General features: G+C 45.0%; 1 protein-coding gene across 1 annotated transcript in view; it reads right to left on the bottom strand.

The window, feature by feature from the left end:
• Nucleotides 1–24,141, bottom strand: part of LOC144685839 (uncharacterized) — a 52,879-nt gene that overhangs the window by 17,561 nt on the left and 11,177 nt on the right. Inside the window, exon 2 of the mRNA XM_078550783.1 lies at nucleotides 884–949. Within this exon, the coding sequence (XP_078406909.1) occupies nucleotides 884–949 (66 nt within the window). The remainder of the gene's footprint in view (nucleotides 1–883; nucleotides 950–24,141) is intronic.

Below are 24,141 nucleotides of genomic sequence, written 5' to 3' on the forward strand. Positions count from 1 at the left end.
TGATATCATGCGGAATAAATCAATTTGGCTAAAGGCTGTCATCTGTGATTCTAGGGACCTCCGAAGGAGGCCGAGATGGATCACCCACTCGGCATTTCTGGCAAAAGATTGTTACAAATGCTTCTGCCTTATCTTTTGCACTGATGTGCTGGGCTTCCACAGTATTGAGGATGGGGATATTTTTGGAGCCTCCTCCTCCAGTGAGTTGTTTAATTGTCCACCACCATTCACGACTGGATGTGGCAGGACTGCAGAGCTTAGATCTGATCCGTTGGTTGTGGGATCGCTTAGCTCTGTCTACCACTTGCTGCTTATGCTGTTTGGCGTGCAAGTAGTCTGTGGTATGCTTCACCAGGTTGACACCTCATTTTTAGGTATGCCTGATGCTGCTTCTGGCAAGCCCTCCTGCACTCTTCTTTAATCAAGGGCTGATCCCTTGGCTTGATGGTGATGATAGAGTGGGGGTATGCCGGGCCATGAGGTGACGGATTGTGTTCCAGTCTGCTGCTGCTGGCCCCCAGCCCCTCATGGATACCCAGTCTTGACTTTCTAGACCTGTTCAAAATCTATCCCATTTAGCACAGTAGGGGTGCCACACAACACGGTGGAGGGTATCCTCAATGTGAAGGCGGGACTTCGGCTCCACAACGACTGTGCGGTGTTCACTCCTACCGATACTGTCATGGACAGATGCATCTGCTGCAGGCAGGTTGGTGAGAATGAGGTCAAGTATGTTTTTCCCTCTTGTTGGTTCCTTCACCGCCTGTTGCAGACCCAGTCTAGCATGTAAATAAATTTCTTAATAGGAGTTAGGTATCAAGACAGTGCCATTTATTAACTCAATTTTAACTGTCTCGTACAAACAGTACAATGTAACAAGTACCTGTTAAGATTGTTGGATTTGCCTCATTAGTTGCCACAGAACTTCTGGTGTTATTTATGACATTACCTGAAAGAGGAAATGAAATGTCATGAAAAAGTATTTCATCTAATTTAATCAAAGCTGCTCTGAGTTCCTTTTAATAATTCATCCTAAATTTTAGGTTAATTTTATAATTTGAATATTCTGCATATATGCAGACAGATTTAACAGAACTGCCAATAAGGACATTCATATAATTTAAATATGTTGTTTATACAAAGAAAATTGAATTGAAATAGTTGGATAGTAACTAGTTCAAATAACTCTATGTAACCAGAGGGATTTTGATGAAAGCCGAGGGAAGCAGGAAGGTAGCAACTTTAGGGGAAAATGTTTAGAAATAGCTTTACTCTGTAAATAGTTGCTGGCTGGCTCTGGCATAGTGAGAAAAAGTGCTGAAACCTCAGCCAGTATTTTGAATCTTAGCCCAGAATATTCCGTTCGGCGTGCAGTGGCGGGCCCCGCACGCTGACGTGTAAAATGACACATGGTGACATCGGGCATGCATCCTGACGTCACCACGCATCATTCCCCTCTTCAGTTCGGCGGGCACGCAACTGTCAAAGGCATGTTAAGGACATTAATTAACTAATTAAACTTATTCTCAGGGCTGCCCATCCAACCTTCAGGTTGGGGGGCAGGCAAAGAGCCCAGGTGGCCTTCGCATTTTTCATGAAACCTCATCCACGGGCGGGATGAGGTTTCATGAAGTATTTATTAATTAAATAAAATGTGTTCTGAAAATTCATAAACATGTCCCAGCTATGTGACAATGTCACATGAAGGGACATGTCTGAGTAATTTTATTGTTTATTTTTTGCGATGTTTTATTATTAAATTAACCTCAGGGAGATTTCGGTGCTCTTTCGCATGCATGCGCAAAAGAGCGCAGGCCCCAACGATCCCTCCTCCCTCTGCCCGCACAGGTAACACTAAGCGCTTCCGGGTATGCATCACACTGGGCGGGCCTTAATTGGCCCACCCATGCAAGATGGCGGCACGCAGCCGATCATGAGCGGCGATCAGCTACGTACCCGTCCGCACCTGCCCGCACCCGCCCCCAAACCGACCGCCCGATGGGGAGAAAATTCTCCCCTTAGTGTATGTTAAATGGGGCTGTTTCAGAGAATGAATATGACTTCATCAAAGTTCTTGCATCTGTTCAAAAGCTCTGATGATCAAAGATTAATAAGCAGTGACTCAGCAGGTTCTGGTTCTGGCCAGTAATGTCTTTGTTTAAATGTTTTTTATTTGAGCTACAAAAGATATTGCGTGATTCAAATCTAAGGACATGGGAGCTAGGCCTTGAATAAAATGCTCACACATTGACAATGAATTGTTAAACATTTTAGTGTTTGGCATTTCAATTTGTAATCTGTTTATTTGCAACAAATACAGCAACCTTTAAGTAATTGGAATCATGTATTTAAATTGTGTGGATTACTTTTAACTTAAAAGAATTGATTTAATGTATTGATACTGTCTTTTTCCATTCATTACTCTACATTATTTGCACCATTATATTTGTGGTGGTTTGGAGACCCAATCCCTGTAAGTTCCACCAAGGGAAATGTAAGGAGTTAAGGAAGCTAAAAGCCCACATGTACCACCCAAAACCATACATGTAATTTTGACATTGTGCAATAATGTAAAATGGGTGATAGCGAATCAGTATCCCAATTTACATCTTACCCAGTTCTTATTTCTAGTGAAGTCAGGAAAGATACGAAATGAGCTGCAATTTGCTAATACCCATACATTGTCATGAAAATTCCCCATAATATGTTAGCAGATCAATAATTAACAAATAGAAATCAATTCAGAGAAACTCAGAACAGGAATTAAAGGTATGGATTTTATCAGCAAATCATAAATGCAATGCACTTGTTGCAGCTGACCAAAGATAGATACCTGTGGCATTCCAGATATCAACACTTCTGCACATTTACCAAGGTTCCTATGTCCCTAAGCTAACACCTTGGTAATGTTATTGTCACCTGGCAGCTGTTTCCTTGAGACTAGTACCCATGTACAGTGATGCGGTGCGAGCAGGCCCAAATCACATTGCTGCATGGCATTGCTCTTTGGACAAGCAAAGCTCAACAGAGTCCAAAGGCGCTAAAATGTTAGTCTTAATGAGGATTCAACATCATTCTCTGTTAACATTAAAATGGCTGAAGATCAAACTTAAAAACTTCCTAGGTGATTGAAAAAGCTGTAGCAATGCTGGTGCAACCCAAAGCAATGCAAAACTACAGAAGGAAAACGCTTAATGGGATGAATTTTAATAGAAAATAATGCGTGCATTTGTGTTTGTAAGGCTTGTTAAAATCAGCAAAAATGTCAACATGTCCAGAAAGTGGCTCAACTGGCCGACTTCTGGGCTTAACCCGGGTGCGGTTTTGATGTGTGCATGTCACCCTCACTGGAGAGGCACATTACTGCTTATGATATTTAAATGAGTCACTTTTTGACCGATACTTAAATTTAACTTCAAATGAGCAGGCTTCCCAAGCTTCCTGAAACTCGACATTGAAACAAAAGTGGGAAGACTGAATGACCGGGGCTCATTAAACATCAGGAAGTGTGGCATACAATGAGGATGATACTAGTCGACTGCAACATGACATAGATAGGCCAGCAGAATGGGCAGAAAAGTGGCAGATGGCATTTAATACAGAATAGTGTGAGGTGATGCACTTTCTTGGAGGGAATGGCTGCAAGCAAATTAAACTTAATAGCATAGTTCTAAAGAGTGTGCAGGGACAAAGGGACCTGCGCGTTCATGTGCAGAGAACTTTGAATGGGTTGAGAGAGTAATTAACACAGTGTAGAAGATCTTGGGTTTAATAAATGGAGGTATTGAGCACAAAAATAGGGAAGCTATGCTGAATCTTTATAAAGCTCTAGTTCGGCCAAAACTAGAGTATTATTTTCAGTTTCAGCCACTATACTTTATGAAGAGTGTGAGTGTCTTAGAGAGAGTGTAGAGGAGATTTACAAATCTGGTTCCAGGAATGAGGGATTTTAGCTTTAAGGTTAGGTTGGAGAAGCTGTGGGTTGTTCTTCTTGGAACAAAGGAAATTGAGGGGAGATTTGAATAAGGTACAAGATTATGACAAGTTTAGATAATGCAGACCAAGGAAAGCTGTTCCCATTAGTTAATGGTACAAGGACTAGGAGACACTGGTTTAATGCACGGGGTGTGATGAAGAACATTTTTTACACAACAAGTGATAATGGCTTGGAATTCATTGCCTATGAGGGTGGTGGAAGTGGAAACAATAAATGATTTCAAAAGCAAATTGGATGGGCACTTGAGGGAAATAAACTTGTAGGACTTTGTTGATAGAGTTGGGGAATGGGACTGAGTGAATTGCTCTATGGTGTGCCAACATGGACGCAATAAGTCAAATAGCCTCCTTTTGTGCCGTAATGACACTACTACTCTATGGGATTATTTCATCATACTCCTGGCTTGTGCCTTGCTGATGGTAGAAAGGCCTTGGGGCATCAGGACTTGAGTCAGCTTCTGACCTGTTTTAGTGGATACTGCCTTTGTGTCGCTGTATTAATTGAATTTCTGGTCAACAGTAACCCCCAGGATGTTGATGTTGGAGGATTGGTGATGGTAATACCAGTGAAAGTCAAGGGGATGTAACTAGACTGTCTCTTGTTTGATGTAGTCATTGCCTGGCACTCGTGGTATGAACATTATTTGCCACTTATCAGCCTAGTTCTCTGTGTTGTCCAGATCTTGCTGCAGGTGGACATAAACTGCTTTGTTATCTGAAGAATTGAGAATGCAGCTGAATCTTGCATGATCCTTGTGGCGTGAACCGCCACAATTCTGGTCTTATGATGGAGGGAAAGTCATTGATGAAGCAGCTGAAGATCACTGGGTCTACAATAATGCCCTGAGAAAGTTTCACAATTCAAGATTCAACTTAAGATGATTGGTCTCCAACAACCACAACTATCTTTGTTCATACTTTTAAATTTTATTTTCAGAATGGTTTTGCCAGAAAACATGAGAGAAAGTGATATTAATTAATTATAAATTGTCCTTTATTTTAATAGAAGTTGAACCTGGATAGATAATTGGGTGTTCTCTTTGATCTCTGCTACTTTTACTTGAATAATTTCACTGACAAGTACACTGGGTAAATTCTGTTGATATATTTTTATTGCTGGACTGTAAATGTTTTTCCAGACTATTTTAAATTTCTTACAATGTCACCTATAGATATTTGTAGTACAGGTGGAGGATATTCATGTCTGCATTGGTTCTTTCCTACAGCAATCCAGAATTAATTTGATTTCCTGCTCTAACCCATAAACATTTATGGTGTCAAATTTTGTTTGATAATTTTCCTGTTAAGTGCCTTGGGGTGATCTACTATATTGAAGGTGCTATATTAATACAAGTTGCTGGTATTTGCTGTTTTCAAACCTGCGATTTGATCATCAGACAGGGCAGTCAAGAAGATAATGAATAGCTGTGATAGTGGACGGAATCGTCCCAGATTTGCACTAAGTGCAGTAGCTGGCGTGAAAAATGTTGTTTTACCTGCCAGCCATAATGGCTGGTTTACGTGCATTATCATCCCCTTCCCAACGCACCCCGCCTCATTAATAATTCATTCACGAGCAACACGCCCGATGGCTGGTGGGCGGGCTCGGATTTGCCCGCCACACAATGATCTCAGCGTTTCCTCGCTCCGGGTGCCATATTTAACACACACCAGAGCACAGACTACTTTGTGTCTACAGACCAGGAGTGCTCCAGGCGACAGAGAGGACGGCAGCCCCCAGATTTAGTGATGCCTCTCTGGGGCACCTGCTGGACGCAGTGGAAGGCAACCGTGATGTCCTTTACCCCTGCTCTGGCTGCAGGACGTCCACCAAAGTCACCAATCCGGCCTGGGAGGCTGTGGCAGCAGCAATCAGCACCACCAGAGCACAGAGAAGGTCAGGCACCCAGTGCAGGAAGAAGATGAATGATCTCATCCATTACGCCAGGGTAAGTCAGCTACCTCATCACGCTCAATTCACACACTCACAAACCCATCACACATCCACAAGGATCTCACACCTCAAAGGAAAACACCACTAACTCTCACACACACCCTCACATCTCCATCAGGTTCATATCCTCTTGAGCTCACATCCTCGCCTCATCCATGGCTCCATTCACCACACAAACATTCCATGCAGTACCATGTGTCCTGCTCATACTTTCTCCATCTGTTTTCATACAAGGGAAGCTGGCTCACAACAGCTGGGAGAGGTCCCAGACCGGGGGTGGGTTGGCCCACATTAGGCCCCTCACTCACTTTGAGGAGTGTGCGATTTTCCTGACTAGTGAGGACACGGACCATGCCCGCGGCGACGGTGAGGTCAGCAGCAAACACCGTGAAGATCCTACACCACATCATCCCTCTCACAACGCAAGTATGAGTGCTCTCTCTCGTGCTTTTGACTCTGCTGCAATGCACTAACTATCTCTGCTTTGGTTCACTGAGAGCTCTGCCAAGCGACACTGTCAGCCAGCCAGTCCCTCAGCTCCATCCAGGTCCTCCCCTCCATCAAAGGTGACACCTCATCCATTGAAGAGCTGGAAATAAGCAGCCTGGAAGACCTGTCACAGCGCTTACCCACACCCTGCACCAGCACAGAGACACATAGCTCGGTGGGACCTAGATCTAGAGCAGGCTTGGGTTCACAGTCTGGTGGTCACTGCACGGACACATGTCCGCAGCATGAAGAGGAGGTTCAGCCGAGCTCCCCGGCACTCAGAGGACAGCTGGGGAAGAGGCATCTGTGAGGTCCGAGTCAGATGACGAGCCTCTGAATTCAGCCTTCCAACTCATCATGGAGAAGGCGGGGGAACGTCACGCAGAGTTGTCGGAAACCCTTAACAGAGTAGCATGCGGGTCGGAGGAGTGCATCTGCCCACTCTCTGATGAAGCAGTGCCCACATGTGCACGTATGGAGGTCTCCATGGGAAAGATGGCGGATGCCATGGAGACCCTGATCCAGTAGAAAGTGGAGATGCACACAGACCTGCACTCCACCGCGGTAGCCATGGGTGAATTCCTGCAGTGGCAACATGAGAGTGAAACAGGGCACCTCAGTGTCCCTCCAGGTGCTCCTTCCCCTCAAGGAGTCAAGTCGAGGCCCTCGAGCACCTGAAGGGAGGAGGAGCAGCAGTTGGACACCCCTGGGTCATCCACTCAGGAACTTCAGAGGCTGTCCTCTCCCTCTGAGTCCCATTTTCCTGTGACCCCCTCAACCTCGTCCTCTGTCACTGCAGAGGGAGCAGCTGGCCCACAGGAGGACAGCCAAAGCAAGCTGTGCCCACAAAGCCTTGGATCTTTAGAGGACGCACGCCAAAGTCATCAGAGGCAACAGGCCAAACCATTGAACAGGCTGTCTCCCCTGCTGTGATTGTCAGGGCAGCAGCTAGCCGAAGTGGTAGGCCTAGAAAAGTTAAGAAATTTGAATCACAAGTGGTTGCATGGGTGAACACGTTTTGTCACTTTTTAATCTGAAAATATATTCACTTTTGTTGAATAATGTATAATGTTGTCTTTCAGCTTCATTGACAGGCTTCATGAGTCCCCCAGTCCTCCCCCTGCATCCACCAACCCCACTGCCCTCATTGCATGCAGCTGGACCACAAGCGATTCTGGATGGAGAAGTGTGTGTGTGGCAGGGCCTTTCGGAGCCTTGTGCAAGCACTCTCCCACGCACGCAGAGCCTTCATCCATCACACTCATCACACTGTCCTGAGCATTTTCAATGCTTCCTGCTGGGGTTCTCCTTCAGTTGTCCATCTAAGCTGACCTGCATCTCCACCCACCCACTGATCGCACTCCAATGCAGCACCTGTGCCCATCCAACACAAGGCTCTGCTCACTTTCGATTTCGACAGCCATGGTAGTAGTGAAGTATACTGTTAGCTCCCCCAGTCCTTTTCCCTCACCCAGTCACTCATGTCCTTCCCCCCATCACCACCAAACCCCCCGACATTACCTTCCACCTCTCCACCATCACCTACCAACCCAAACCCTTGTCCTTCCAGGATGTCCAGGTGCATGTGCACGTTCCCTACCTCCCTGAGAATCCCACCACATCCACATCGATCTCCCCACCTCCTCCTTCCCAATCCCAGGGTCCGTGTCTGCCTCTGAGTCCCCAAGAACCACCCTTGCTGTCCTTTCTACCACTATTGACATACCCGCGTCCTCCCACCATACTGGCTCCCTCTGCCCCCTCTCACACTCACCATTTCCTCCTACCATGCCCACCCTCAGTTCACTCTCCAGGAGGCAGTCATTGACTCCACAGAGCCCTCCCTTGTATGTTCACCTGGACATCCCCCACCTTACTCCCTCCTCCACCCTTACTCCATCCTCCCCCCGGACACCTTCCCCACTCCAAACTCCCTCCTTTCCCCAGACACCTTACCCCTCTGAATTCCCTCACTTACACCTTCCTCCCCACCCTTGCACCTACCTCCACACTTGCTGCATTCTCCCTTGTTACACCCTCCTCCCCCCATATTCGCTCCTCCCCCATCCCAACCTCACCCCCGATGCCTTTGCCTCCCCATTCCCAACCTCACGCCCCCTCTTACCTGCCTCTCCCACTCACAGCTAGACTTTCCTCTCCCCTCTCTTCGCCAATCATCCGTAGCGGTCCATGGCCAAGACCATGATGTTCCAAAGCAGAGCTGAAGCATCAAGAGAGCTCCCACCAACTGGGAGCTGCTTCACGACAGAACTACTTCCATGGGAATCCACCCAGCCTGCGATGGATGTGTGCCTCCAGCATCCGGGAGCTGTAGGGCTCCAGCATCATCTTCTCCTCGGATGTCGATGATGTGAGCAAGGCCCTAATGGTAAGTCCCGACTTCTGCACATCACACTTATCCAGACGTGTTCTAGGCCCGCTTGTTTTCCCGCCAGTGTACCAGCAAATCGGGTGTGGGGGGCCAATTCCGGCTGGGCCTTACTTTGCACACTGGTAATGGAATGCAAATCAGGTTCATGTCGGCCTCCAGCGGGATTCATGTTCCGCCATGGCAGACGCCATCAGATTATCCTGCTGTGCTCTCACGCCGGTTTGAAACTGATTTATGCCCTTCCCGCTGAATTGTTCCCCCCACCCACCATGATGCCCACCGCCAACGGGACTGGACGATTCTGCCCAGAGACAGTAAGAAGGCTTATATTTACTGTGAATCACGGACATGCAAGTGATCCATCATATAAGATGACTCAATTTTTCAGCCCCAAAAATCAAGGTTTTGCATATACTTGGAATATAAGTCGATCCCCCCTTTTCAACGATGACATGCTATATTCGCATTCGTAGTCAGCCTCAATTTTTCACCCCACAAATGGACGTTTTACTTAGTGATACCTTATGTCTGGGTGCAAGGGATCCAACAAGCAATATGGGCTGTGCTGTGAAGATGAGTTGCAGTTTAAAGCTCACCCACATAGAGCAGACCTCACATGGCAAACAAAAAAGATGGTGACCACCCACACCCATGCTGGTGGCTCACTTTTATACTCAGCCTATAAGTTGACCCCCATTTTTAGTGTGGCTTTTAGAGGCTTCAAATTGAACTGGTATGCCGACATTTAGGCTATGTGAGAACTCAGGGGGTCATTGAAGAATGTATTGAACCTTTGAGGAATTCTGCAGACAGATTTGAGTAGATCTCAAGATGTGGCTGAGGTTTTCATGTTATTTTGTGTTGATCTCGAGGAGGGTGGATGATTCTGCGTTACTTATATTGCAGAAGAGGATCGAAAACATAAACGTGGATGCAGAACTAATCCTTAAGAGAATTATAGCCCATGAAGCAGGGCAGGGTACTGGCTCAACTAACATCCATCCTAGGATGAGCAAAGAAATTAGTGGCTTAAATATTTAATTGCTTATTGAGTCTGGAATTATTCTCAGCCACTGAAGAGAGAGCCATATGGTGTATTCATCTGAAAAGATAATTAAGTTAGAAAAAGAAAATGATATCCTGTTTAACTTGAGTTATAGACAAAGTGTGAGAGAGGATTACTTGAGATATTTTACACAAATATCTTGAAGGAACTGCTATATGGGATTCTCAGCATGGATAACACTGGCAGGGCAGGACATGGAAGGACTTGCAGCAGACATCACAACACTTGTGGTTGAGGGAACCCATTTGACATAGTGGAGGAGGGAGCCTGATTATTTTCCTGTTGTTTCGCATGAATGAAACGTGAGGCAATATGAGCTCCTCAAAAATATTTAAATTGGAGTCTTATGCTGAATGTAGAATGTTGGTAAAACTTTGGTCTTCCACTAGTGAAATGCATGAGTGTTGAATGGTAAAACCAAGGGGCCTTGAAGAGCCTGCTGTGGGTTGCTTGGAATCTCCAACTTACACACCATTACCCCTGCCTACCTCTTCCCTCCACCCACAATCAAAGAAAAAATTGTGCCACTCATTGTTGTGGGACCAGGAGGAGAATGAATGCTTTGGCTCCACAAATCCTCTCACATGCTGCCAGTCCCTCCACGCCATGCTAACTTGCCAGTATTATCTCCTCCCTTTAATGACTCACTTTGGACTTGGCTCCAGAGCAGATCTACCATATTCTACACAACACCACCCCTCCCCCCTCCACCCCACCACCACACCACCAGCCATCACTACCAACCCCCACTGCCCACCCCCCATCCCATCCTCTACATCATGCAGTGCCTGCAGTAGTTGTATGTTTAGTGCTGGCAGCTTGCCTATATTATTGTAAGGAGGCCCATCCAAGAAAATGGTTCAGCCTGTCATTGGTGCCATTAGCTGGGTAACATCACCCATTGTGCTCACAGAATGAAAATTCGCTCAGTGCATCTGTACTTTGAAAAGGCACCACATTGGAGGTTACTTCGTTGCTTAGCAAGATTTCAGCCTGTGGAATTGATGGGCAGCTATTAAACTGGAGTAAGAATTGGTTGCATTTGAGCAGGCGGCAAACTGTACTAAAGGTAGTTGCTACACTCGGGGGTCAGTCACAGGTAGAATCCAACATGAATTAATATTAGGACCATTAATTTTCAGCACATATATTAACAATCGCAATAATGGCATTGGGGAAAGATCCACTTGTTTGCAAATGATGGTCCAGATTTTTGCCATGATGGAGAAGTTCTCCACCATGGCAAAAATAGCAGAAGTGGCTGAAAATCCTAATTGCCTCCAAATGTGGCAATTCCCATTTTTGTGGGGTGGGAATGGGGACGAGGCATATTTTGTGTATGCACGTTTCATGGAGGCAGCTGGCCATTTAAATCATCAGTTGCTTCCACTCAAACGGGATTTTGGTAGCTTTGGAGGGTGAAACATAAAGAGCAGGATTTTTCAGTTGGTGTGAGGGGGCAGACCCAACATGCCGACGCGTAAAACAACACGTGATGACGTTGGGTCTGCATCCCGACATCATCGCGATGTTTCGTTCGGCGGGTGCGCGCCGGAGTCTGATGCGTGCTCACCGATATTTAAACAGCCCATTAAGGCCATTGAGGAAGTGATTAATGCAATTGTTAATGCTGCCCGTCCAACCTTAAGATTGACGGGCAGGCAAAAAGGCCAAGTGGCCTTCACATGTTTAAGGAAACCTCATCCACGAGCGGGATGAGGTTTCCTAAAGTTTTTATTAATTTAATTTTAAAATTTTCCTAAATGTAAAAACATGTCCCATCTCATGTGACACAATCACATGAGGGGACATGTTTAAATACATTTTTAATCCATTCTATTTAATATTTTCAGTCGCGATTCAATCTCCCTGAGGCACAGAGCTGCATGGAAGAGTGCTGGCCCCGACTCTCTCTCCTCCCCCAGTCCACACAGGTAGCGCTGAGCGCTACAGCTCACGTCTTACGTTGGGTGGGCCTTAATTGGTCCACCTGCTTAAAATAGCGCTCCATAATCTCCCTGAGGCACAGAGCTGCCTCAGGGAGATGAAGAGATATGGAAAAAAAATAATAAAAATAAATAAAAATGTAATGAAACACGTCCCCTCATGTGACTCTGTCACATGAGCAGGGACATGTTATTAATGAAAGATTTAAGTTTTTATTTTATTTTTATTTGATTTTGGAAACCTCATCCCACCCGCGGATGAGGTTTCCAAACAAACGCAAAGGCCACTTGGCCTTTTCGCCCTGCCCGCCAACCGTTAGCTTGGACGGGCAGCGAAAATTTTAATATAATTGATTACTTAATGTCCTTAACGAGTCTTTCAATTGTCGGCGGGTGCGCTGCTGGCTCTGGCACACACCTGCCGACTGGACTATCGCGCGACTGCGTGTTGACGTCGGCCAACATCAATGCACATCATTTCACGCTCGAGCAGGTCGTGCGCATGCCAGCTCACCGAGCGAAAATTTCTACCCATAGAATTAGGTTAGATGGCAGTGCAGGTGGTGACTGCAGATTCACTACAAGTGTTCAAAGGAGAACTGAACATGTCCCTTTGAGCGGGAGACATCTCCAGTTCTAGAAGGTTCATAGGATAATGGCATAAGTTACTGTGATTTTCCAGACCTTTCTTCATTGCCTATGGGGCTTGGTCAGGGATTTCCAGAGTTTTATTTTCCTAAACTGTCCAAAGCTTTTTTTTCCCCCAACTCTCTCAGGAGATTGCATGACTTGATGGGAGGGGGCGAGGAAGGGGGCAGTGGTGGTAAGGAGTGCGAGATGAACTTAAGTTGATGGCATAAATGCTTGGTGGACACATTCAATGATTCTGGTGGTTATAAATTCATCTGTTAGAATAATTTCTTCAAACTGGCATAATTCTTTGTTTGGCTTATTTTAATGTGCAGTGTCAGTCTCTATTCTGTGGTAGAATCCCCCATCTAGTGGCATATCCATTTAGTGCTTTTAAAAAAGTTTCTAGGCTATGTAAACAAGCTGCTGAAACATAGCTAAATACGACTAGCCAGAACCTTATTCCATTTCTCCTACCCCTTTATGACGAAACTCCTCTTGTGAGTGCCATGGGCACTTTCGGGCTATTGCATAATGTTATTTATGCATGAAGTGCTGAACGCCATGCCGATAATGTAGCTAACGTACAGAAACAAGGCAACGTGTTAGCAGGTCCTTGATCACAAGTTTACCACTGGAATCCTTATTATGTCACATTGATTTATTCTTTCCCAGCTCTCTATCTGAAAATTCTGCACGAGGTAAATGAAATAATCTTTCCATGTTTTCTAAGTAAAGCTAGGTGCTGTGCTACTAAATGCTTTCTGGTGAATAAAATCTTACCACTGAATAGGCATGCCAACATGTTAAAGACTGTACTGTGCTGTTTTCTTTCATTGTTCTTTACTATATTTAGCACTGCTACTTTCCATCTTGGGTAGGGCTAAGCATTAAGTGCATTGCAAATACAAAAGAAGCCAAGTACCCAGAGGATTCAATTGTTACTTCTTTTGTTAAAATACAATAGTCAGTCTTTTTCTTTAGTGTTGAAAATTTCTTACAAAAATGTATTTAATTATAATGCAGTGTTAAATACATTGCTTTGAGGGTATATGAAAACAAGTTCCACTTGTAGCGTGACATGGATTGTCTGGGATAAGTACTAGGGTTGTGTAAATTGAATATATGTATTTATTCAAAAGAGTTCAAAAGGGTACCACAATTTCTCAGTGCTGGTACTGTAGATGCATTTGAAAGGCTTTGTAAGTGGAACTTTTAATGATATAAAGATTAAGTTCATTGAATCTTCACTTGCAGCGTAGAGCTGTGACTGAGGGTATTAATGTCAGCAGTCCAATGTTGTTCCCCTATTTCTCACTCATGTAGCCTTTAAGCATGGCTGGTGTAGGCTACTAGAGGAAGGCAACAACTGGATAACATAAGACGAAATCTGACATTTAACATTGGGTTAATTTTTCACAAAGAAACTAAAGAAAATAGAAGGAAGAATGTCTGTAAGTAATCCAAGGCTATGTATACTGTGATAAACAAACCATATGATATCCAAGAGTAGAATGCATAATAAATTTTTTTGTTAAATTATTTTGATGACAATATGTATGTTCTAAAGTTAGAATTTTGTGCTAGATATTCTCTTGCTTTTAAAAGTTTAACCACTCCCATCAGCATTCTGAGCTGCTTGTCTTTAGAGATATGATGGTGTAATGAACTTGATGTACTGGACAGGTTTCTTAGTTGAAAAAGAAAACTTTATTACAGAGCTCATTTAGAAGCTACAGGCTTAAACCAGGTTGATGACTAGAAAGCTCTGCCCCTAAGATTACCTGCGCTTGAGACTCATTCGTCAGTACAATCACGTGACCCCCGAAGGCAGTCGGAATCACTACATTTCCTCGCCCTTTAGATTTTTTTACATTTCCTTTTTACAAAGAATATTTTGATCCATAACAAACACATTTATACAAAGATCATGCAATTAAAGATTAAGACTCAGGGGTGGTTTTCTAATTCGATTAGAGCGGCGTACCTCTACCACTTGAGATTTTCCCACTGGATTGACATGGTCAGGAACTGCAACATCAGGGACATCCTCAGACAATGGCAGTTCAGGATTAGGTAATTCAACAGAGACACCAGGTATGTCTATTCCAGTCAATCTGGCACCTCAGGGATTAAAGAATTGACATCAATTACAAGCAGAATAGCTGGTTGTTGGAATGTCTCTCTCTTCCTTAGATAATCCATATCTTTTCAAACAATCCGGTTTTCCACTTCCACTTGGAATGACAAAGGTCCAGTTTCAGAGACAATTATACCAGTAACCCAACTAGGACCATTTCCAAAATTCCGCAAGAAAATTATATCTCCCACAATAAATCTTTGGCTTTGCTATGAATATTGTGATTCAATTTCTGACTACTCTGGTCCTTCTCTACCTTCCCCTCTAAGTTTGGAAACACCAGACTTAACCTTGTATGAAGGTGGCATTTCATCAGTGATTCAGACGGTGTTGAACCCGTAGTTGTATGAGGAGCCATTCGATAATTGAGAAGAAAACGTGAAAGCCGAGTTTCTAAAGCACCTTTGGATAACTTCTTCATTCCTGATTTCAAAGTTTGCACTGCTCGTTCAGCTAACCCATTGGACAAGAGATGATATGGTGCTGTTTTAATATGTTTAATTCTATTTAAACTCATGAATCTCTGAAATTCTGCATTAGTGAAGACAGTACCGTTATCCGAAACAATGACTTCTGGTAGGCCGCGTATACTAAAACATTGACACAGCTTTTTAATAGTTGCACACAATGTCGGTGATCTAACTTCGTACAAATTCAACCACTTAGAATGCACTTCCATGATCAATAAAAACATGGTACATAAAAATGTACCTACATAATCTATATGTAATCTAATCCAAGGTCGACCAGGCCACTCCCACGGATGAAGTGGAGCTGAAACGGGCAAATTTTGTTGTTGCTGACACTGAAAACAGTGCTTGACCATGCTTTCAATGTCACTGTCTATGCCTGGCCACCAGACATAGCTTCACGCAAGCATCTTCATCTTCGATATGCCTAGATGTGCACTGTGAAGCTCTGTGAAGAGTGGTTCTCTTCCTTGTGAAAGGACGACAACTCTTGATCTCCACAACAAGATTCCATCCTAACAACTCAACTCTGTTTTACGGGGAATGGTCTTATCCCTTCAAACACTGGTGAATTCAACCATCCTTGCAATACCTGGTCTTGGACTTTTGGCAAAATTAGATCCCAGTTTGTCCAATTCCTTATTTGCTTTGCACAGACCGATGAAGAGTCCAAGAAATTCAGCACAAGCACAACTTCTTGTGGCACTGGAGCATGTACAATGCTATTTGGTAACAGAAGACAACTGTGTACATCTGTATTTGCAATATGCACGCCAGGACAGTGCATAAAGGTATACTCATACGCAGATAATATCAAAACCGACAATGAATTCTTGCTGAGGTTATCAGCGGAATGACTTTATTCTTACTAAATAAACCTATTAGTGGCTTGTGGCTCGACTATGGTGAAATGTCACCCATGCAGGTATTGATGGAATTTCTTCACTCCAAATATTACTGATAAGCCCTCCTTTTCAAGTTGTGAATTACCCTTCTTGGCTGCAGAGAGGGTTCTGGAGATATAGCCCACTGGCCTTTCGGAACCAGCTCCCATCCTGTGTGACAACACAGCTCCCACCTGGTAAGGAGGTGCATCACAGGCTAATATTAATTCTTTTGATGGGTCATAGTGTACTAGTAGACATGATGAGTGTAATAGCTTCTTTACTTTTACGAAGGTTTCTTCTTGTTGCGCATTCCATAACCAACAATCGTTCTTTTTCAATAATAAGTGAAAAGATGCTAATACTGTTGACAAGTTTGGCAAGAAGCAACTACAATAATTTATCATGCCCAAAAAAGACTTGAGTTCAGTGACACAAGAGCCCCTTTGATTGCCCTGACTTTCTCCTCTACTAGATGCAACCCCTTGACATCCACTCAGTGACCCAGGTAAGTGATTCTGTCACTTGGAATGTACATTTCTCATTCTTCAATTGTGCACCTGCTTCCAAAAATCTTCTTAAAACCTCTTCTAGGTTGGCCAAATGTTCAGCTTCTGTTGACCTTATGATCAGGACATCATCTAGGTATACTACTACTCAGGGAAGTCCTTGCAATAGGCTTCCCATGGTCCTTTGGAAGATTGCACAAGCAGATGATACACCCAAAGGGTAGGCGTGTATACTGGTACAGGCCCTTGTGCGAGCTAATGTTTACATAACCTCTAGACGTGCTGTCCAGCTCAAGCTGTTGGTATGCATGGCTCATGTCCAGTTTGGTCCAGTTTCCTCCAGCTAGTTTAGGGTACAGATCTTCTATCCTTGGGATAGGATATTTATCTAGTTTAGCAGCCTTGTTCACAGTCAATTTGTAGTCTGCGCAAATGCAAATAGTTTGATCTGGTTTCATCACCGGGACAATGGGCGCTGTCTATTCTGAAAATTGGACTGGCTGGATGATGCCTAGCTTCTCTAAGTGGCACGATTCTGCATTCACCTTCTCCTTTAGTGCCTAAGGCACAGGTCTAGCCTTAAAGAACTGATGTGTCGCCTCTGAATATACATATATTTTTGCTTGTAAGCCTTTTATCTTTCCCAATTCTTCATGAAATACACTGTCGTATTTCCTTAACAGGCCACGCATTCCTCCTGTTCTCACTTGAAATATTTCCTACCAGTTGAGCTTAATTTTTTGTAACCAATCGCAGCCCAGAAGACTAGGTCCTTTACCTGTTACTGGAAGCTGGGCTGCCTGTTGCCTAAAGGACACAGGTACTGTAGCGATGCCCTTTAACTGTATTGACTCTCCAACGTATGTCTTCAATTGAGCTGTGATTTGCTCCAGATTCAGTGGCTGGGTACCTTCATTTAGGTATTTAAATGTGTGTTCTACCACCACTGTGATCGAAGTTCCTGTGTCTACCTCCATGACTAGAGGCTTCCCGTTCACTTGAAGGGTGACAGTCATTGGTTCAGTTTCTACTGCTTTGACATTGTATAGGGAATAGATATCAGTATGGGCAGCTTCAGGTTCTGTTAAATTATGCACTTCAATTATCTTGGTCTGCTGTCTGATTGGCTGTCTTGATTTTGCCCTACATTGCTTTATTACATGCCCTTTTTTGTGGCAGTAATGGCATTCTGCCTCCTTAAATCTGCAGGTTTCAGTTTCATTGTTGCCCCCACATCTGTAACAGATTGATTTCTGAATTGCTGCTGAGATGCTTCCACTATGCCTTTTCATTTTTCGAGCCACAGAGACTGTCTCCCGCTTCTCACTGTCTCTGGTTTTTGCGCCACGCCTGGCAGTAGGTTCCTGCCCTAACTGAAGACCGGCATCATGGAGTTAAACTTGAATCTGCATAATTACCCATTGTTTCGGCTGAAAATGCATCTTCACAAGGTCTACAAGGTCTCGTTAAAAGATTTAGAATTGGGTGCGTTCAGGGCCGTCAGACTGCAGATGAGGTTCTATGCCTTGCTACCACAGAGAATTAAAAGAATTGCTTTCTGCTTCTCCTTCGCTGTCATTTCATTTGCCACAAAATAGACACCTAGGTGCTCCATGTACTGGCTCCAGTTTTCCATGGACGAGTCATAAGGGTCAATTCTGCTGAAAAGTGGCATGACTGGTGAGTATACTTTTCTTTGTTTCCTTAAGAATTGGTGTACTCACATTCACAAGGTGAAGTGCAGTATTGGAGCTATTTATACTCATCGCCAAATGGAATGAACTTGAGGCACCAGACAGGTTTCTTACTTGAAACAGATAACTTTATTACATACGAGTCATATGGACTCGAAATGTTAACTCTGTCTTTCTCACCCCAGATGCTATTAGACCTGCTGAGTTTTGCCAGCATTTCTCTTTTTGTTTCAGGTTTCCAGCATCCATAGTATTTTACTTTTAACTTTATTACAGAGCTCGTTTAGAAGCTATATGTTTGAACCAGGTCCACGACTAGAAAGCACGGCCCCTAAGATTACCCTCTCTTAGGGCTTATTCGTCAATTCAATCACGTTCCCCCTAAAGGCAGTACAAAATGTTGTACCTACAATCATTACAGATGGTACTGTCCAACGCCGTTAAGTTAGCTTAACTGTGACCTAAACTGAACATCCAAGGGCAGAATTTGCAGGGAATGCATCCCCACCAACACTGGCTGTACTGCAGCCATTTAATGTTCGGCAGGGCATAAATTGGCTAACGGTGAGACTTTCGTCTCCATCAGGGGAGGAAGTCCCACTGTTGAGAGCTGCCAACCAACCAGCTGGCTGGCAGCTCTGCAGCCCCAGCAGCACCAAGTTCAAGCAGTGGCTACTTCCAGGACTACAGCCAGTCCCCGAAGAAGAGGAGGTTATGGAAGCCAGAATGAAGGTAAGTCTTGGGTATCAGTGAGGCCTGGCTTGCAGGCCCCAACGAGGGGATTGAGGTGGTTAGGGGCTGGGTTTGAAAGGCTAAGAGGAGGTTTAAAGGGGGTTTATGAATTTGGGTTATGCCTCTGATAGGCACAGGAGGCTCCCCACCATTGCCCAACACCAGCCCACACAATTAAAGCTGTTGAGCTATATCATTGGTGTGGGCCTCACCTGATGCAGATAAAATAGCGGCGGGGTGGATGACACCCTTAAGTGGTGACTAATTGACCTCTTAAGGGCCTCAAAAGGCCAAAGGGCATATGGGCCGCCTGACGCCAGCACCACCTCCCATAAATGAGAGACAGGTCAGAGATGGGCAGGTAGGCAGCAGGCAGGCCACGCACTGCATTTTATGAGCCCCCTGCCTTTAAACCCACTGGTCGGGGCAGGAGTGGCAGAACGTTTTGTCCCAAAGGCAAGATTTTTGGATGGTTGTTTCCCATTCCGCCACCTAAAGAGTCGCCTGCCATACAGCCATTTTAACATTCAGCGGGGCATTAATTGGCTAAAGGCGAGACTTCCAATCAGATGACCAGCAGCTCTGCAGTTCCAGCAGTGCCAGCTTGAATGGTGGCCACTGCTGGTACTGTAGCCAGTCCCCAAAGAAGAGGTTATGGGAGCCAGACTGTTGGCAGGGGCCTGAAATAAAAACAGAAAATGCTGGAAAAACTCAGCAGGTCTGGCAGCATCTATGGAGAGAGAAACTGAGTTAACATTTTGAGACCTTATGACTCTTCTTCAGATTTCCGGCATGCGCAGTATTTTGCTTTCGTGGAGGTAGTGGCCTGGCTGGCAGACCCCAGCGAGGGGGATGAAGGAGCTGGGGGGGCCAGGTTTGAGAGGCCAAAGGGCAGGGTTTTGATATTGGATGGGTGGGGGGTTGCTTTCAATGGGCACAAGGACCCCCAAAGGAGGACCCCTTGCCTATCACTAGCTCATGCAGCTAAAACTGCCAGGCTACCAGCTTGGTGTAGGTCTTTCCCTTATTGTGGGTAAAATAGCGGCAGGGGCAGAATGAGGCACTTGAGCAACCATTAATTGGCCACTTAAGCGTCACACTAGGCCCAAGGGCAGGCAAGTTGCCCGAAACCTCCAACGCATCCTGCAACCCCTGTAAAATTGCAGACAGGTTGGGGGTGGGTAGGCATCAGGCAAGACTCACGCTACATTTTATGAGCCCATGCCTTTAATCCCACTGACGGGGGACCATAAAGTTCCGCCCTATGTCTTTCACAAGTGTTCTTCTTCAGTCTCTTCAGACGCAGACCTAGAAACCGCACAGGTGGGTTTTCTGAGTCAGGGACGAGGGAGGGACAGTTGTAGAAGTTCAGCTTTCCCCTCACACTGTGGAGTTTTGCTTGAAAGGCTTAGCTTCCGGTTGGGCATGAAGCATTTTGGAGCAAGCCACAGCTACATGTTACAGCTGCTTGTAGAAGCATTGTCGGAGGTTTGTTTGATCTCCTACCTTGAGGTTTGTCCAATTCTGAGGAGCAAGGTGTCTCCAATTGAGGAGGAGAAGGATGTGATTCTCTGGATGGGAGAGATTCTGATGGTCAGGATCCCAATCCCAGGAAAGCAGGTAAGCTTATAGTGGGGCCAGGGGAAAGCATTCCTGCTCTCCTGGCCCACAAGCAGTGCTACAAGCATTTACCATTTTCCCGAAGTTGTCCTTGACTCCATTGAGCTGCTATGTTTCTTGGTGCCTGGAAAACCAGCCAGCCAGTGCTGTGGGGAAAGATAAATGTGCGGCTCGCAGCTTCATTATATCATATAAATAGTCAGCCCCCATCTTGCCTCCATTAAACCTGGAAATAAGTGGATTGAGACAGGTTGGGATCAAATTTGAGAATTTAAAAAAATTTTACTTCTCACCTGACCCCAACCCACCAGGCCTGGTGAATTAACATTCACCCCTTGTTAAGACAGAACATGTTGCTGGAGGCCATTAAGGCCTGGAAAAGTTTATTTTAACAAAGGACAATCGTACAACAGCATTGTGTTAGAAAAGAGAGATAGTTTAAGTAAGTTATATTTGTATTTGTCAGTGTTAGGAATGAGTTTTAGCTTTAATGTTTAAGTTTGATTTGCATTTCTTTATCTGTGTGCTAAGAAAGATCAAATTGAGGATAAGTTTCACTTTTCAAAGTGCCTGCATTTCTAATGAGAGTTTTATGACTGTGGCACCTCAGTTAAACAAACAAGAGAAGTGAAACTGGGCTGCTGCCTAGCAACAGGGGTCCAGAGAGGCAGGTCCCTCCCACAGATACATACAGAAAAACTAAAGAAGCAGCAGTTTTGAGTTCAAATTTGAAGACAGTTGCCAGGCAGAAGCAGCCTAGAAAGGACAGATAGTCAGCCTCAAGCTAAAATTGGCTGAAAGTAGCTGCCAGAAAGAAACTGGAGCAAAAGGGACAGATAGCAAGTTCTAAGCTGAAGAAAAGACCCCAAAATCCAGGGGAGTGGAACAAGAGAAAGTCCCAAGCAGACCTTCTAGTCAAAGGAAGGACAGGAGCCTGGAAAAGGTCCTGTTAATGAAGTTAAGAGTGTGGGGCAGAGAGAAAGGCTCCATGTTTCAGATTTAAGGAGACAGAAAGCAGATTTAAAGTGAGAACAGCTTGCAAGAGGCAAGAAGGTCCAAAAAGAGGCTGAAGGTCTGTAACTCTTTGCTATGGGCATGTGAAGCAGTCGTGTACTGTTGACAGCTGAGTCGGTGAGAGAGAGTGTGTGGAAGACAGCTTGAATGCACATGGTGACCCAGGGAAAAGGAACCTTGGAAGGAGAGTTCGAAATACTGGAAATGAACCCTTGCGGAAGGCATATGAGAGAAAGCGTCAGTTTGGGAGAAGACTCCAAGGTGATTTATTGGAGAGTGGAGATTGGAAACCCTCATGTGAAAGACAGAGTTCAGTGAGACAGGTTGGCTCATGGTGTGTCAAGCGTCTCGGGGGAGTTGAGGAGAGATCCATAGCATCTAGTTGAGGTGGCATCTGTCACTTGGTTTCAAAGTGTGATGTGTCTGACCACAGGGTGCCATAGATATACATGGACTGTGTACTTACTGTGAACATTAGAGTATAAGAGTATAAGAGAGGGGAATATGTAACGAGACCTGGGTGTCCTTGTACACCAGTCGCTGAAGGTAAGCATGCAGGTGCAGCAAGCGGTAAAGAAGGCAAATGGTATGTTGGCCTTCATAGCCAGAAGATTCGAGTACAGGAACAGGGATGTCTTGCTGCAATTGTACAGGGCCTTGGTAAGACCACACCTGGAATATTGTGTACAGTTTTGGTCTCATTATCCAAGGAAGGATGTACTTGCTATAGAGAGAGTGCAGCGAAGGTTTACCCGACTGATCCCTGGTGGGACTGACGTATGAGGAGAGATTGAATCGATTAGGATTATATTCCCTGGAATTCAGAAGAATGAGGGGCGATCTCATAGAAACCTATAAAATTCTAACAGAACTAGACAGGGTAGATGCAGGAAGGATGTTCCCGATGGTGGGGGAGTCCAGAACCAGGGGTCACAGTCTGAGGATATGGGGTAGACCATTTAGGACTGAGATGAGGAGAAATTTCTTCACCCAGAGAGTAGTGAGCCTGTGGAATTCGTTCCACAGAAAGTAGTTGAAAGCAAAACATTGTATGCTTTCAAGAAGGAGTTAGATATAGCTCTTGGGGCGAAAGGGATTAAAGGGTATGGGGAGAAAGCGGGAGCAGGCTATTGAGTTGGATGAACAGCCATGATTATAATGAATGGCGGAGCAGGCTCGAAGGGCTACTCCTACTCCTGCTCCTAGTTTCGATGTTTTTATATAAGATGGTTCATGTAACTTGTGTTATCCTTACAAATCTGTGTATATCTGCAACGGTATAGTTGTGGGTGAAGGAGTATTGTAATATAGTTCATCTTTTCTTGTTTAATAAATATTATGTTTTTGTTAAAAGCTCATTAGCTGATTCTGGTGACTCCTTTCAGTAGCCCCTCTCCACGTATCTAAACAAATAAATAAAAGTCAGGATCTGTCAAGCTGGGATCCACCCTGGGATCAGACTTGCCCAGTGGTAACCTCAGCTGAGGATCTTAACAATTGTCAAAGAGCAGCCATGTTCACATCTTTTTTAAAATTAATTCATTAATGGGATGTGGGTGTCGCTGGCTAGGCCAGCATTTATTGTCCTTCTCTAATTGCCCTTGAGAGGGTGGTGCCTTCTTGAACTGCTGCAGTGCCTGTGGCACACACACAGTGCTGTTACAGAGGTAGTTCCAGGATTTTGGCTGAGCGACAGTGAAGGAAGGGCGATGTATTTTCAAGTCAGGAGATGAGTGGCTTGGAGAGGAACTTCCAGGTGGTGGTGATCCCATCTATCTGCTGCCCTTGTCCTTCTAGATGGTAGTGGTTGTGGGTTTGGGAGTTGCTGTCTTAGGAGGCTTGTGGAGTTCCTGCAGTGCATCTTAGAGATGGTACATACTGGTGCCTCTGTGTGCCGGTGGTGCAGGGAGTGAATGTTTGTGGATTGGGTGCCAATTGAGTGAGCTGCTTTGCCCTGGTTGCTGTCAAGCTGCTTGAGTGTTGTTGGAGTTGCACTCATCTAGGCAAGTGGGAAGTATTCCATCACACTCCTGACTTGTGCCTTGTAGATGGTGGACAAGCTTTGGGGAGTCAGGAGGTGAGTTACTTGCTGCAGGATTCCTAGTTTCCTAGACTCTCATGGTTGGCCAGTCTTGAGTTGCTGGATCTGTCCGACATTTATCCCATTTAGCAAGATTGGAGTGCCACACAACATGATGGAGGGTATCCTCAATGTGAAGGCGGGACTCTATCTCCACTGTGCAGTGGTCACTTTTACCAATACTCTAATTATCAGATGCATCTGCGGCAGGTAGGTTACTGAGGATAAGGTCAAGTATGTTTTTCCCTCTTGTTGGTTCCCTCACCATCTGCTGCAGACCCAGTCTAGCAGCTATGTCCTTTAGAACTCGGCCAGCTCAGTCAGTAGTGGTGCTGCCAAGCCACTCTAGGTGATGGACATTGAAGTCCCCCACCCAGAGTAAATTCTGCACCCTTGCCACCCTCAGTGTTTCCTTTAAGTGATGTTCCACATGGAGGAATACTGATTCATCTGATGAGGTGCGGTGTTATGCAGTAATCAGCAGGAGGTTTCCTTACCCACGTGATCTGATGCCATGAGACTTCA

The sequence above is a fragment of the Cetorhinus maximus genome, chromosome 10 (genome assembly GCF_964194155.1).
Source record: "Cetorhinus maximus chromosome 10, sCetMax3.hap1.1, whole genome shotgun sequence".
Classification (NCBI taxonomy): domain Eukaryota; kingdom Metazoa; phylum Chordata; class Chondrichthyes; order Lamniformes; family Cetorhinidae; genus Cetorhinus; species Cetorhinus maximus.